The sequence below is a fragment of the Fukomys damarensis genome, unplaced genomic scaffold, assembly GCF_012274545.1.
Source record: "Fukomys damarensis isolate Sample0158 unplaced genomic scaffold, DMR_v1.0_HiC HiC_scaffold_16, whole genome shotgun sequence".
NCBI lineage: Eukaryota > Metazoa > Chordata > Mammalia > Rodentia > Bathyergidae > Fukomys > Fukomys damarensis.
Window position 1 is genome coordinate 128,933,453 of NW_022900928.1, and position 15,398 is coordinate 128,948,850.

Genomic DNA, 15,398 nt, shown 5'->3' on the forward strand with positions numbered 1-15,398 from the left:
AAGGAGATCAGCAGCACACTGGGAAGAGGAACCTGAAGGCGGTGCCTGGGCCCAGATCCTGCGGCCTGCTTGTCAAGTGTCCCCCTGGCAGGCTCAGCCTGGCCTGCAAGGGACGGGGTGGCTGTGTCCTCTGCCCATCCCGGCAGCTCGGGAGAAGGAAGGACAGTGGGCCTGCAGACACCGCTCTCTGGAGCTACGGCTGCAGGAACCGCCCTGGCCTCTGTGACCTCACAGCGGGGGTGTGGATGACTTGCACGTTGCCCTGCGAGACCTGGGTCCAGTCAGAGGCCAGAGCCGCACCTGGAGGGCAGGTCGGCCCCTCCGGGAGGGAGCCAGAGAGCAGGCTGCTCCATGGAGGCCCAAGTGTAACCGGGCGGTCCCACCATGAAGAAGGTCAAGAAGAAAAAGGCCGAGGCCAGGCGCCGCCGCGAGTCCCTGACCCAGCGGGCCAGCTCGGACTCCAGCACACAGCCCAGCTCCGACGCCACGCAGCGGAGCCCAGAACCCAGCACGCCGCAGCCGCAGCCGCACCCGCAGCCCAGCACGCCGCATCCACGCCCGGAGCCCAGCCCGCCTCGGCAGGAAGCCCAGGCTCCCGCGGCACCGGCCCCCGAGACGCACCGCTCCTCCGGGAGCCTCTCCCCCGCCAGCCCCAAAGCAGCCGCGCCGCCCCGGAAAGCAGGTGCGCGACCTCTCACCCTGGCAGGCCAGGTCCGCTCGGGGTCGCGGTGCGCCGTTGGTATGTGTTCTGGAGCTGTGCCTGTGACGTGCAGGTTTCTGTTTTTATCTGGACGCCAAAGACCAGGATTCCTGGGTTTTGTGTGTTTTCAGCATCCCAAGACTCACTGAAGAGAGCCATGCATATATTTTTATGAACCTTCATCTTGGCTCTGTGGCAGTATTGGCCCCTTAGGAGCCAGCAGTAAGGATGCATTCTATAGAAGTATACAGTTTAAAACAAACGAGCTGGCCACCTGTTTTACTCCGTCTTCATCAGGCCGTCCTCCTGGGCTGTCAAAGATGCCCCACAGCCAAGACCGAAGAAACCAGTCCAGGGCAAGGGAGGAGAAAGGGGCGGGAAGGTGAGAACCAACCGAGGTGTGTGAAGGTCTGTCTGCCAGGAGTTACGGGATGTCAGTCGGGTTTGAGACTGAGTAGTTTGGCCCTTTTATCCCCAGGAGTCTGACTGAGGGCCCATGGAGAGAGTGGATGAATACAAACAGGATTCCCAGGGCCAGGGACTTAGCTCAGTGGTTCTGCCACTTGCCTTGCAAGGGCAAGGTTCCAAGTTTGATCCCTGGAACACACACACAAAAAAAGAACTGCATCTTCAAACAGGATTCCCAGCCGGACTTTGATTTCAGATACATACATTTTCAGTACTCGTGTCCCAGATGTTGCAGGACTGTCCCGCATTTCTATTTGCTGACTTGGCAACTCCAGAGACAGATTTCTGCCCAATGTAAAAAGCTTTGCAGCTATCAGATCTTCCCTAAAAGGGAATGGCTATCTGGGAAAATGGGTCCCAGCTTCTTGGGTAACCAAGAGGTTGAGTTAGCACTGGGCTGCGTGGAGGGGACTCGGGTAGAGTCGGAGCAGGCAGTGTTGTTCTGGTGTTCCCCATGGCGGTACCTACTCCCTGCTGTATCGCCAAGCATTTATTGTGTGTCCTGCCATCGAAGTTCATCCTCTCGCCTGACAGCCTTATAGGGAAGGGACTGTCCATGTGCCCATTTTATAGGTGGAGAAACTGAGGCTCATGGGAGACAAACAGCTCACTCTGGAGCAGTCCAGTGGCATGGCCACTCAATTCCAGGAGACCAGCGGTCTCCCCAAGAGGAAGACATCCTTCCCACAGCCTCTCCTGCCTCTGCCCAAGCCAGTGCTGGGTGGTTCTGTGGCCCTGAGCAGGCCACACCCACTGGGCTGGTAAGAGCACAGAACAAATGAAAGTAGTGAGGAAAGCACTAATCAAGGGTTGCCATGACAACAGGTTTCCATGGCTAAGAATCCACAGGTCCTCGGCTTATGTGGCTATAGTTCTGGGTACACAGAGATAAGCGTCCTTTGGATGTGGGATTGTGGGAAGCCAAACTTTTCATTCCCAAATCTTGTAAAGACAGCATGGGACTCAGTCCCAGGAGGAGTTTCCACTCAAGGAGGAAACAAAGCAAATTCACTGAGGGCTGGGCAGTGACCCTGGTGGACACCTGCACTTCTTAGGGGAGATTTTCCTCCTCTGAGCCAGAATGGGAAGGAATGTTAGAAATACAGGCAGAAGGCCTTTAAATAAAGGAAGTAATTTCTAAAACCAAGCCTGCCTGTGTGCAAAATATGGTAGCTCAAACAAAGATAAGTCCCCCCTAAGGTGACTAGCATCAAAAAGAGGAACAGTAGAGCCTGGGACAACGGGACAGTGGTGCACAACTATTACGGCTTCTTGGAGGCTGAGGCAGGAGGATCACAAGTTCAAGCCCAGCCTGCACAACCTAGCAAGATCCTGTCTCGGGATAGAGTGCTTGTGCAAAGGCCCTGGGTTCCATCCCCAGTATAAATAGAAAAAGAAAAAATTGCACAATCTCAAGTGTTAACAATGTGAAGAGACTGGAAACGTTGAAATGGTGTGGCTACTGACAAAAATTGGAAAAGTGGCAGTTCCTCAAAACGTTAAAGAGTTGTCATCAGGCATGATGGTGCACACCTGTAATCCCAGCACTCGTGGGCCAGGGCAGGAAGTTCACCTTCATTTCAAGGCCAGCCTGGGTTACATAGTGAGTTCAAGTTCAGCCTGAACTGCGTAGTAAGACCCTGCCTCAAACAAACAAACAAACAAACAAAACTTGCCTTATGACCTAGCAGTGCTACTCTTTCTTGAGCACAGACACAAGAGAATTAAAAACCCAGTTGGAAAAACTTGTACAAGAATGTTCACAGCATCATAACCAAAAAGTGAGAGCCGCCCAAGTGCTCATCAGTGGACGGATGGATAAAATCTGGGCCGAAAACAGCACAGTGCAGCAAATGCAGTGAAATACTACCTGATAATAAGAAGGGTGAAGTACAAATACACACTAGATGAACTTTAAAAAACAGGGCTAAATGGAGGAAGCCAGGCCCCTCCAACATGATTCCTTGTATCTGCATCTGAAATGCCCCAAATAGATCACTTCTTTTGGCCAGGGACTTGAGGGAGGAGGAACCAGGGAGGGAATGCCAAGGACGATGTGATTTACTTTTTAGGAGATGAAAATGTCCTGAATTTAGGTAGTGGTGAAGCCACTCAACGCTCTTGAATGAGTGAATTTTATAGTCTGGAAATTATCAATTTTAAATTTTTAAACTAAAAATAGGGAAACAAAGATGCTCGCCTTGGGAATCCCTTCCTTCCTCATTCCAGGAAAGGCAAGTGTCCCCCAGCAGAGTTTGCAAGAGCTCAGGGCTCTGCGGATCTACAGCCCCCACTAGCTGGGTTGATTATAGCAGGAAGTTTCCCGGCCAGAAATCCTCCTTCCCGGCAGCAGGAGGCGCCACCTCCACGTTCTGCTGGGATTCTGCCCTGAGGACAGAAATGAGAGATTCCTTTGAGAAGTTTTCCAGGACTGTAGACCAGAGCAGCATTGTCTTCTGCATGGATCAACCCTGCCCCCATGAACGGAACATGGCAGCGTCCCTGCCAGGAGTCTCCAAGCCCCCTCTCATGGGTGGGCAGTCATCTGTGTGTGTCGCCTCCAGCCAAATTCGTGGCCCGTTTTCACTGACTGCAAAGTTAGACATCCTGAGTTGAAGTCAACTTGGGCAATCTGCTTGCCGTCAGGGCACAACCCTTATATCCTTTGAGCCTAGTTTCCTTATTTGTAAAAGGAGACTGACAATATCCCACTTTTCGAGGTGGGCGGTGACCAGAAGTGTGGGCACGGTGCGGTATAAGTGGTCATTACGTCATTTATGTTCCCATGTTCAGGAAGGGATCGTGGGAGGGCCGAGGCCCAGCTTGGGTGGTCGGATGCCGCATCCCGGGTGATGCTTTAAACCCTCTACGTTTTCATGGTAACCCTGCTGCTGCACAACCAGGAGCGCAGCTTGGCTGTGAGGGAGCCTTCCAGAACTGTCCTCCTGTCTGTCCCTCATCTCTCCCCTTCTCTGTCTACCAGGGTCTGTGACGCCTGCGGGCCTGCGGCCCTGCTCCTGCGCTGCCTGCCCAGGCAGCTCCGCTTGCTGGCATCGTCTGGGGCTCTGCCACAGCCGCATCTTCGACGTCCTCCTGCCCCGGGACTGGCAGGCCATGCCAGGGAGAGGATTCCCCAACCTCCTCACCTTCTACAGGTTCCCGGGCTGCAGGGGCTGGCGCCTGGGGCTCAAGGTTCACAGGGCCAGGCTCTGTCTCTAGCCCTTGGTAGCAGTCGTGTGGGGACAACAGGCTAAAAGAAAAGGCTTTCCTTCCAGTTGCTGCTTCTGGGGTATGGCAGGCAGGCCCCTTTCGGATGGGACCTGCCCTGCCGTCTGGGGGCCCTACCCACCTGTGCAGACAGGTGCCTGTTTCCTTCCTTGCTGGGACCTGCTTCTCTGGCAGTTCGCTTTTCCTTTCCCTATAGAATACCTCCTTCCTCAGAACACACTCCCTGCCTGGATGCCATGCACCTGTAATCCTAGCACTCTGGGAGGCTGAGGCAGGAGGATTGCAAGTTTATGCCCAACCTAGGCAATTTAGCAACTTAGCAAAACCCTGTCTTAAAATTTTTTTTAATTCTAAAAAGGGCTGGGGGTGGGTTGGGGATTTAGCTCATTGGTTCTGCTGCCTGCCTTGAAACCACAAGGTCCAGAGTTTGATCCCTGGTATTAAAAAAAAAAAAAAAGGCTGGGGATGTGTCCTTGGGTTCAATCCCCAGTACAAAAACAACAGGAAAACAGCCACAGCAACTTCACCTCCTTCATAAATTCCATGGGACTTGGAATCTTTGGGAACTTTGACTTCTTCACCTGTATAGGAATTTCCAAGAGGACCAGGAATTTAGCTCAGTGGTTCCACTGCCTGACTCCCAATTGCAACATCCCAAGTTCGATCCCTGGTACAAAAAAAAAAAAAGTCCAGGAATTTCCAAGAATTTAGTGATAAGAACTGAGTGTGAATCATAAGCCCCCTCCGGGTGACAGGAAAGCCTCAGCCTCTCAGGGTGCTTCTGGGGTCTCCAGCAGGGCCGTGCACCCCCGGCCTGCTCTGTGGGTGTCACCCACAGTCCCACATGCTTGTCCTCTTCCTCAGAGCCACAGGTCCAGCCACCGGAGGGCCGAGGGTCCTCTCAAAGAATCCTGGGATCCTCCATGGCTTCAAGTGAGAAGGAAGAACAGTGTAGGGAGAGGAAAGGCAAAAATAAGGCTCAGAATTAGGATGGAATGAAATCTTGGCTCTTGGTTTAAGATTCACATTCCTATGAAATAATCCCTACCTTTGCAGGACTTGCCTTCCTGGAAATGATTGGTGTAATCATCTATTTTTGCCTGCCTTTCTAACAGATGTAGTGTGTTGTTTCCTGAGGTTCTTTATCTCTAAACTGGTTGGTAGTACACACTTGTAATCCCAGCACTCAGAAGGCTGAGGCGGGAGGATTGCTATGAGTTTGAGGCCTCCTCATGCGGAGTTCAAGGCCAGCCTGGATTACACAGTGAGACCATGTCTAAAAAAAAAAAAAAAAGAATAAAGAAACACAGAGGAAGGAATCAAGCGCTAGGACCTACCCCCCAGGGTTGTTGTGAGGACGAGAAGGGTTGTGGGGCACAGGCCTGGCACACACCAGCCACATCCACCCTTGTAACCTGCCCCTCTCTTAACGCCAGAGTAGCAGATGTCCCAGGGGAGGAAAGTAACGTTCCCTCCAGAGCAGGATCCACCAGGGACCCCATAATTTCCACTTTCTCCCAGCTGCAAAGTCCTCTTCCGAAACCCCTTCCTGCTTGCTTCGCAGAAAACCTCCAAGGAAACACTGTGCTCCTCGTAACTCAAGCACTCCGAGCCCTCGGGACTGTGGCTGTGGCTCTGGGGGCCCTGGGGGCTGCCTACTACATCACTGAAGCCTGGTGACATCCCCCAGTCCAAGCCCAGCAGGCCGGCAGGTAGGAGGAGCCCCTTCTCTGCATGCAGGGAAAGCTGGGGCAGGACTGTCTGCTCCTGGCCTCTCAGGTAGCCTGGATGCTCACGGAGGATATTGGGCCCATTGTCAGGGCAACAGAGCCAAGCTTCTACCTCCTCCTGTGCCCTTCTTCCCAGGACGGCTCCCCTGGTCATGGGTACTGGCCAGGAGGGGATGAGAGGGCTTGGGCCAGATTATCCCCCTACCTATCTCAGGGTCTTCCTTCGCACTTGGAAAGCTCGTCCCTTTCCCACCTTTGGGATCCACCCTCCCTTCCTAGCCTTAGCCCCCTTCCCCTCCACCTTCTTCTGCCTTCCTTCCGTCTTCTCCACCATGGTCCTGTCCAGGCTGTTCTGTGTCGTGCTGTAGATGTCTCTTTGGTGCCTGTATCATCTGACTTCCTTCCCACCTGTGTTGCAAGATCCTGGGAGGCAAATGGCAGGCCTCACACTGCCAGGTTTGCTCTTCCCCCAAGCAGAGCCTGAAGCAAGGGTTAGGTCGCTTCAGCTCCCTGCGAGACCCTTGGTCCTCAGCTGCAGCGTGGGGTCAGGGAGCGCATGTCTTTATGGAAAAGGCAGCTCCATTCTCCCCTTGAACTCCACCACTCGCGGAAGTGGGCAGGGATCGGCCACCATCTATTGCGTGCTGAGAGTAGATGCTCAGCTCTCTCAAAAGCTGAACCCAGGAAGTGACTCCTGCAGTAGAACTCGGAGCACCTGCAGCCTGGGCAGTACTACAGCCGTTAAGAGCCTCCGTTTCCCCGCCTGTGACTAGGGCAGTCACAGTGCCTGTTAACCAAGCTGGGTGGGAGCTGCGGGACAGAGCTGGTGGTATTGCTGTCGCCAGCTGGTTGGAAAGATACTGGCGTGGAGTTAGAGCTGGTGACTTTCAGCCCTGGCAGTGCTACCAGAGGGCTGGGTGCTGGGCCAGGATCCTTGGCTCCTTGACTTTCAAATGGAGACCATGATGGTCTGTGACCTGTGACACTTGTAATATCACTTCTTATTTTCCTTTAAACCAGCTCGCTTGCTCTCTCTCTCTCTCTCTCTCTCTCTCTCTCTCTCAAATGACGTTCATTTTTTTGGCACTAAAGCTTGAACCCAAGGCTTTCACACTGAGCTTACATATGTCCCCTGCCCTTTTTAAATTTTTTATCTTGAGACAGAGTCTTACTAAGTCACGAAGTTGTCCAGGCTGGACTCAAACTCCTGATCCTCCTGTCTCAGCCTCACAAGTGCTAACATTACAGGCTTGCACCACCATGCTTGGCAAATGCATTTATTTTTAAAGGAGATTTAGTCTGGTCATAAACAAGTCCTCCCACTCGTCCTAGAAGGTCTAACGTTAGAGACAGCTGCTCTGCAGGAGCCTGGTAGTCTCAGCCTTGACACCTGTGCCCTCATGCGGCTTTTCACAGGCTGTTCTACAAGTGTTGGGGTCCACACTGAGACCCTGTCCTCTACCCCAAACGGAGGGATGGAAGTAGGAGCACGGCCACTTCCTCTGTGCTCTGTGAGCTGTGACAGTGTCCACCAGCAGAGCAGGAGGGGCAGCTGCCCCCCAAGCCCTGGGACTGGAAGTCACCTTAGTGGATAGAAGTCCCCCGAATTACATGAATTTGGAGGGGCCAGCCAGTGGCCACTGGGGGTCTGGGTTGGGACAACCATTGCTGACATCTCTTTGTTTCCCCCAGTACTAGGGAGTGCCCCCAGGCGACATCCCTAGTCCATTTTTAATTTGGAGACAGAGTCTCACTTAGCTGCCCAAGCCTTGATCCAACTTGCAGTCCTCCTGCCTCAGCCTCCCAGAGTGCTGGGATTACAGGCCATTGCCACCACAACCCTCTTGCCTGTGCCATGTCTCAGCTTCAGCAACTCCACCTCCTCCTCCTGTCCTGAGGGGCTGCTCTTAGCCCAGGGCTGTCTGTGGGCCTGAACGTGGGGTCAGGACACAGCTTTCTGGAGGTGGGTGGAACCATTCCAGGTGGGCTCTGCTGCTGCCAGGCCGCCCTACCACGAGTCACCTGAGACAGGGCCTTGCAGGGCCCAGAACTGTACCTGCTGGCTCTGGGGGTGGCCTTTCCCCGAGGGCCCTGGGGCTTGTGCCTGGTTGCTACTCAGTGCCTGGCTGCTGGAGATGGGTTTTAGCCGAGCTCAGTGGGTCTGGCATCTTGAGACCAGGCCTCGGGTCCTCCTGTCACCCCCTGATGGAAGCACCCCCAGCCAAAGCCCATTAACACAGCAACACATCTGGGTCTTTGTACCACGCCAGAGTTCACTGAATACCAGTAGGTACACAAGTCGCATCCTTGTCACCAGCTTTCCTTCACCAGGACTTCTAACCTCCGCAGCAGTCGCCAGTTCTTGTTCCATCCTCGCCCCTATCACTCATAGCTAACACTTAACTCTCTTACGCTCAAATCCCTCCTCACAGAGCTAATTATAGGATTTAGGTTCTACAAGAAGGGTGCAGGATGTGTCAAAGCGGACATAATGCAGAGCCAGGCATGGCGGTGCATGCCAGTAATCCTAGCTCTCAGGAAGCTGAGGCAGGCAGCTCGCCATGAGTTCCAGGCCACCCTGAACTACACAGTAAGACCCTGTCTCCAAAAAATGAACAGGGCAGGGGGTTTAGCTCAGCGGTGCTGCCGCCTGCCTGGCAAGCGGAAGGTCCCAAATTCAATCCTCGGTACCAAAAAAATAAACAAAGAGCAGACAGATTGTGGTTCTAAAGTGGGCAGCACCAATGGCAGGGAGGACGGTGGTGAGCTGAATCCAGGTGCAGTCAGGCAGTGTCACCTGGTGGTGGTCCCTGGGTGGAGGCCACAGGGAGCACAGCAGAGTGGTCTGAGACAAAGTGACCGGCCAGGGCGCCGAGCTGTGGTCCAAAGCATTGGCCTTTGTCCATGACGAGCACAGGGCAGGAGTCACCGTGGGTCTGGTAGGTCCAGTCAGCTTCCAGGGGGTCTTTTTTGTTGTTGTTGTTGTTCTGGGGATCAAGTCAGGACCTTGCGCTTGTGAGGCAGACAGTGGCGCTGAGCTAAATCTCCAGCCCTAGGAAGTCATTTTTATTGGCACAGTAAGGCTGCGTGTCAGTCCGTGCCTTATGGCTGTGCCGGGCCATTGGTGCTGGTTTATATGCCCTGGAGGCTGAATTGTTGTGCCTCAGCCTTTGTACCCCATCTGGAGCAATTTAGGGGGACAAGACCAGCTGGGTGCTATACAAAATAGAGTCGTTCAGGACAAGCCGGCCAGAAAGCCGCTGCTCTAGACAGCAAAGGGCAGCGAGGCGTTTCCTAGAGCTGTGAGGACTCAGTAGTAAAGACGAAGTTGAGTTACCACACCTAGGTTTAACCAGTCTAAGACCATCGTCCCCAGCCAGGGTGTGGGCCACACATCCACACCAGGCAGGGCTCCTGCCAGCCAGGAGGGAGTGACAGGGGCTTGGGAGGAGGCCCTGAGGGGGCACTGAGTCCCCTTGAGTTTAAGGCTTGGTGCTCAGTCCCTGTGGAAGGGAAGCAGGCGGTCTAGTGTTCCCTGTCCAGAGAGTGAAGAACCAGCCAACAACACTGGCAAAATTGCCTATTTGGGGAAAGACGCTTCTAGAATGTTTCTTTCTAAAACTCCGTGAATTCCCCACCCCCTTCAGCAAATGGGGAGGCATTAAAAACAAAAGGCTCCCTTGGGGCACTGATGGTTGGCAGTCCAACTCAGCTCTCCAGCGAGGCTCTCACTTGGCTTCTGGGCCCTCCAGGAAGGAGGAAAAAGCCGGAAACACCGACACGAGCCAGGCTGAAGCCAGGCACTGTGCCGAGGTCACTCGGCCTGAGCGAGAGTGGTCTCCACGTGGCTGTGTATGGCTGAAAGAACGGACAAGAGGAACAGATAGTTTACTCTTCCACCCACGGATCTTAGCTGCCAAACCCTCTCCCAGGAGGTGTAAAACTAGAGAGCCACCGGTGTTCTGGATCACAGAGAATTGTCTAAACTAATGGCTCTGTCATTCTGTTTTTCTTACAGATCCGGTTTCCATCAAAGGATCTCACTTGTCACCAAAATAGAAGAAAAAAAAAGGTTTCTTTAGTGTGTTTTGCTCAGGGACACAAATGGGCAGGGGCGGGGGGGTCCGTGTAGGGCCCTTGGGGACTCTTGGAGCCACAAGTAAACAGAGGGGAGCCTACCACTCCTGCTCGGGGCCTCGGGCCAGGTAGACCACTTCCCCGGCACAAGCTCAAGAGAACAAGTTATTTGCTCTAGATTTGCTTGAGTCCCAGTGCAGGAATCATGAAGCTTAACTGAGTAGCTATGGTCCCGTAGCCAGGCGTCCTTCTGGGCAGCGCTCATGGGAGTCGCTGGCCAGGAAGAACATGCTTGTGCTCATCTGGGCCCGCACCTTGGGGCCACACACTGTCTGAGGAAAGGGCCTGACCTGCAGCCTGTGCTCAGTCTGCCCAGGGCCCACGGGCCTTTCCATCCCGGATAGAAGTCCTTTTCGAGGTGATCTCAGCAGAGAGTGCAGCAGCAGGGAGGTTGCGGAGGACTCCCACCCAAGGGGGACGCTGAGTATTTACCCCCACCCCATCTGGGAGGCAGGAGGCTGTTACCCCTGTGCTTTGTCCTCCTCCGGGGAGGAGCCCCAGGCAGAGTGATGAGACAATCGCGAAGCCATAACCACCCGTGTCTGGGGTGTGGAAGGCCAACCCCACACGCACATAACAGCCCACAGAGCCACGTCCAGGGGAGCTGAGCCTCTGAAAAGTGGCCAGTGGAAGAGGTGGGCACAGTGGCCCATGGCTGTGGACTCTCGGGAAGGGCTATTGCCCTTGAGACCATGTTGGATAAACTGAGATTGGGGTTGGGCCCTTGTGTGCAGGGTGGTTTATCCAGGCGATCACTGGATTGCTTCATTTGCTGCCAGTCACAACCAAGCCTCTGATAGGTTCTTCTGAGATCAGAGAGTGAAGCAGGAAAGAAGAGCAAGCAGGTTGTGTATTGAAAACAGCGCCGCAGCTGAGTTGGGCCCAGCCTGGTAGAAGCTGGCCCCGGGGCTCTGCATCCTCACCAGCCTGGGTGGGCTCAGCCCTGGCCCTAAGTGTGGTGTGGAGCCCACAGATGGGTCAGCATGGGGATCCAAGCCAGCATGGGAGAGGCACACGGGCTCCGTAAAGGAGCAAAGGGCGGACTCAGGTCCAGGGAGCGCGTCCTCCTGCAGCTGGCCATCTGGTCTACCCGGCTCCCGGTGCCAGGGTCTTGAACCAGCTGAAAGTGCCCAGCAAGGCTCCACCACGTCCTGGAGGACAGCCACCCTCCCACCGGCCTTGCGGCCCAGTTCACAGCCTTCCCTGCACGACAGAGGAACACAACGACCCGGATCTAGGGAGCCAGACTGCCGTGCTGGGCCACAGTCAGGGCCAAGGCCCAGAGGGAACACCTGAGTCAGGGAACACCTGAGTCACAGCCTCTTCTACCTCCAAGTCCCAGCAGGACCGCCGGGCCCCTCCAGCTGCTTTGGCAGGGCCCAGCCTCACCAGGGGTGTTGTGGAGACCTTCGTCCCCAGGCAGCGCCTCTGGGCATGTGGGGACAGTGACTGCACCATGACACCACACAGCCAGTCACCAAGGGATAGCGCAGGGATGCAAGTGGCACAGTGCCCTTGCCAGTGTCCCAAGATGCATTCCCAGCCAAAGCCAAGTGGAACCAAGCCCGAAGTTCAAGGCACCTCCTTGAGAGCAGAGCAGGATTGGAAATAGTTAAAGGTGTCTGTTCCAGCTGAGTGTGGAAGTGCACACCTGTATTCCCAGCACTCTGGGAGGCTGAGGCAGGAGGATGGCAAGTTGGAGCCCAACCTGGACAACTTAAGGACTTAGTGAGACCCTGTCTCAGAATAAATTTTAAGGGCATGCTGAGGATGTAGCTCAGCATCGGTGGGCTTTGTCCACAACCTGTGGACAGGCAAGGTTTCTGTGTCAGGTACCAGGACAGAGGTGGCCAAGGGAAGTGGGGTGGCAGGTCATTTGGGGTCTGTTTTGTGGCTTCAGTGATCAGTGTGTTGTATGTATTTGGGGGCATTGTTTTTCCTATGGGAAATAACAAAAGATTCATGTGATGTGTCCAAGATTTGATTTCTGTGTTACACCCATCAAGGTTAACAATGCCTCTCAAGAAAGGGAATTGCTCCAAAAAAATTTTTATGGACCTTGGACTGTTAAATATTTTAATTTGACCCAACAATTATCTAAGAAAATTCATAAATTATCCTCTGTACATATTAACCCTCTTGAGGTGGGTACTACTTTTCTTAATAGGATTTGGGAAAATCTGAAGAAGATGTTTGATCCCTCTTGGATTGTCATCTATGTCTGTTTAGGAGGTATTGTTTTGATTTTATTAATAAGTCTAAAATATTGGTTCCGAAACAAACAGAAGCAGGCTTATATACAGCACAAAACATTACATGCGCTCATGGCCCTTAAGGAAGGGTCCTCCGAAAATTTGGGCATTTACCTTGCTCAGATAAAAAGAGAGCTTCAATGAGGGTCCGGAAAGTCAAAGACAGGTAAGAGGAAAGGGTTTGACTGATCAACCTAAGACAGGGGCTTCTGTTAAATCTTCATCATGTAATAGGCCTATGAAACAGATGACCCCAATGACGGGTAAGACAGCCAAATGCTTTTCCCAACCTAAGACAGGCTCGGACATGCCTATAGTTTCTCTTAAGCTTCTTCTTGCTATGGAACCAGAGTTTTAAAACAAAAAGGGAGGAATTGTGGCAATCATGAGTATTGGTTATAAGTACTGTTAACTTTAGTAACTCCATATTTGTTAAGTTTCTCCAGTTTAAAAGGTGGTGTGTTTCCTTTGTGGAATTCCTGAAAGTTGCAGTTTCTTGTCTCTGACCTTCAGATGTGTGGTTGTCTGGGTTACTACTACCCACGGTGGTTGTTTTTGTTGAGCCTGTTTGCTCTTTCCTGTGTGAACTTTCATTTACTATGGTAACCCCATCCCATAATAGTTTGTGGTTGTTTTGCTTTAAAAGGCTGATGCTTGCTGGCAATAAACGTCGCCTTGATCAGACTTGTCTTGGCGTCCTTCCTTTCTCTCTGCCCCATCTCCACCCCGCTGCTCTTTCAGGTTTGAGGCACTGCTGGACAGTGCTCTGCGTCACCGGCTCGTGACAGTGATGGAATTAGGAAAGGATTTAGTTTAAGAAACTTCCAGCCAGCATAATAGTGCACACCTGGAATCCCAGCTACTTGGAAGGCTGCGGCAGGAGGATCATAAGATCGTGGCCAGCCTGGACACCCTAGGGAGATGCGCAAAATAAAGAATAAAAAGGGGCTGGGATTTAGCTCAGTGGTTCCACCACCTGCCTTACAAGCACAAGGTCCTGAGTTCAATCCCCAGTACCAAAAAAAAAAAACAAACCAAAAAACCAAAAGGGATAGGGACGGAGCTCGGTGATGGTGTGCTGTAGGGCCGAGGTCTCTGTTTGGCTGTTCACTGAAGTTTTCCCAGCTCCTGGGAGTGTCTGACATATAGAAAGGGGTCAACATTATTTTGTTTGGATTAGGAGGAAAGGAGGGAGGGAGGGAGGAGAAAGGACAGAGGTGGGCGGTATCGGGTCACTTTTCTAGGAAAAGAAGGCCACATTGGGAAGCACTTTGTTTTTCTACTGGCGCTTTGTTTTAATCTTCCATCTGTTTTGTTACTCGTCGTTAGCATCAAACATAAAATCAGCGGTTGTTTCTTGGTCCACCGGTGAGGCCAGCCCTGGATTCGGCTCACCTGTGGTGCCTCAACATGATCCCAGGGATGCAGGGATCGTAGCGGCCCAGTGAGTTACTAAATGCAGGCTGGATCTCCGGCTCCCCTGTAGCCTTGGGACTCTGACACAGCCCCGTTTGTGGGGCCGCTCAGAGCATCTGTGCCACCAGCTTTGCTGGCCCTGAACTCACCCGCCTGACTCATTGCTGAGGACACTCAGGATTTGCAGTGGGGTCTAATGGCTTTTGCACCGCCCGCTCCCAGAGGCCCCGGGGAGCAATGTCACCAGTCATCGCCCTGCCTACAGCTGCAGTGACCTGGGATTCCAGGAGAAGCAGAGCCTGGCAGACCGACCCCAAGCAGCGACAATTACCCCATGACAGGAACTGAGGCTGCCACCCCAAGAGGAGGCGTCTGCTCGGGGAGGGAACCTGAACTGCTCCCCCAAAGCGATGATGGCTCCCCAAGACCTCTCAGAACCTGCCCTGAGATGCAAAACTACCAGCCTGCAAGGTAACCAGGGTTACCTGTGCTGCCAGCCCTCCCTTTTTCCCCTTTCCTACGAAACCGCAGGGTTCCAGCCCCCTGAAGACAGACCTCCAGCCTCCTCATCTGCGCCTCCCGGCGCCTGACCTTGTGCCTAAAGCCTCAGGCACACCCGCCCCACCTCCTCACAAGGTCACAACCCCGTGCAGAGGAGAGCTGGGAACACAGTTTGGCGCAGCCACCAGTGGGAATTTACCCCCTGCCCAGCAGCTCCCTGGAAACTCCCGGGAGAAAGGCCTGCCCCGCTCAGCCTGGCAGCCCGGGCTCTGGCGAGGGGTGGGGTGGGGGCACTGCAGCTGCAGGGGAAAGCAGCTGGCCCTTTCTCTTCCTTCTGGGAGCAGCAGACAGAGAGCCCTTATTCACAAGCCCACTGTTGAATGCTTTCTACAAATGCAAATCTCTCCCAAGTGGGTCCTTCTTTTCCAATCCTTCCTTGCTCCCTGCTCCCACTGAGGGCTGAGCCAGGGCCGGATTTGGATTCCAGATTCCACTGGGCCCTGGGCCGAAGGCTCCCCCAGAAATAATGCTGGCCTGGAACGGACCCTGAAGGAAGGGCTGGGCCCTTTCCCACTCACAGGTACAAAGTGTCTACCTGTGCTGTCCACCGCCCGCCTCTGCTGGCCTCGAGTTCGGTGCCACCCTGTGGGGCCACGTTAACCCCGGTGACTGGGACACAGCAGAACCCCTGCCCACCTGCCAGAACGCAAATGCAGTGGGCCATATAAGCCTCCAAGGAGCCCACCCCTCCCTCCCTGGGGTGGGCAGCTGCCCAGCAGGCTCTGGGTTTGGCTAGAAGCAGAACCAGTGAGAGGTTGTGTGACTGCGCCTCTCGCTACGAAGGGCTCAGCCAGAGAGCCCTCCCTCTGGCAACGCTCCACGCAGGCCTCAGACAGGACGGAGTTGAAAGAACCGAGATTCCTTCTCTCAGTACCTTCCCACCCCTGCCAAGACATTCTTCCCCAG

The 15,398-nt window shown here is 53.9% G+C and overlaps 1 protein-coding gene across 3 annotated transcripts; it reads left to right on the forward strand.

Moving 5' to 3' along the window:
- Positions 1-248: 248 nt before the first annotated feature.
- Positions 249-11,962, forward strand: Spata3 (spermatogenesis associated 3). 3 transcript variants are annotated; one of them, XM_033764677.1, is made up of 4 exons: positions 258-739; positions 4,152-4,323; positions 5,961-6,108; positions 10,145-11,962. In XM_033764677.1, exons 1-3 carry the CDS (start codon positions 385-387, stop codon positions 6,064-6,066), a joined length of 633 nt encoding a protein of 210 aa, XP_033620568.1. In that variant the 5' UTR covers positions 258-384; the 3' UTR covers positions 6,067-6,108; positions 10,145-11,962. The 3 variants fall into 3 exon arrangements, with proteins under 3 accessions (XP_033620569.1, XP_033620568.1, XP_010606399.1); XM_010608097.3 differs by having other exon boundaries at positions 258-682; XM_033764678.1 differs by lacking the exon at positions 10,145-11,962 and having other exon boundaries at positions 249-739; positions 4,152-4,360; positions 5,961-6,072.
- Positions 11,963-15,398: the final 3,436 nt, after the last annotated feature.

Coding starts and splice junctions, on each gene's coding strand:
- Spata3 (XM_033764677.1), top strand. CDS start 385: ATGAAGAAGGTCAAGAAGAAAAAGGCCGAGGCCAGGCGCCGCCGCGAG. Junction 740..4,151: donor GGGGTCGCGGTGCGCCGTTG/GTATGTGTTCTG, acceptor TCTGTCTACCAG/GGTCTGTGACGCCTGCGGGC. Junction 4,324..5,960: donor AACCTCCTCACCTTCTACAG/GTTCCCGGGCTG, acceptor CTTGCTTCGCAG/AAAACCTCCAAGGAAACACT.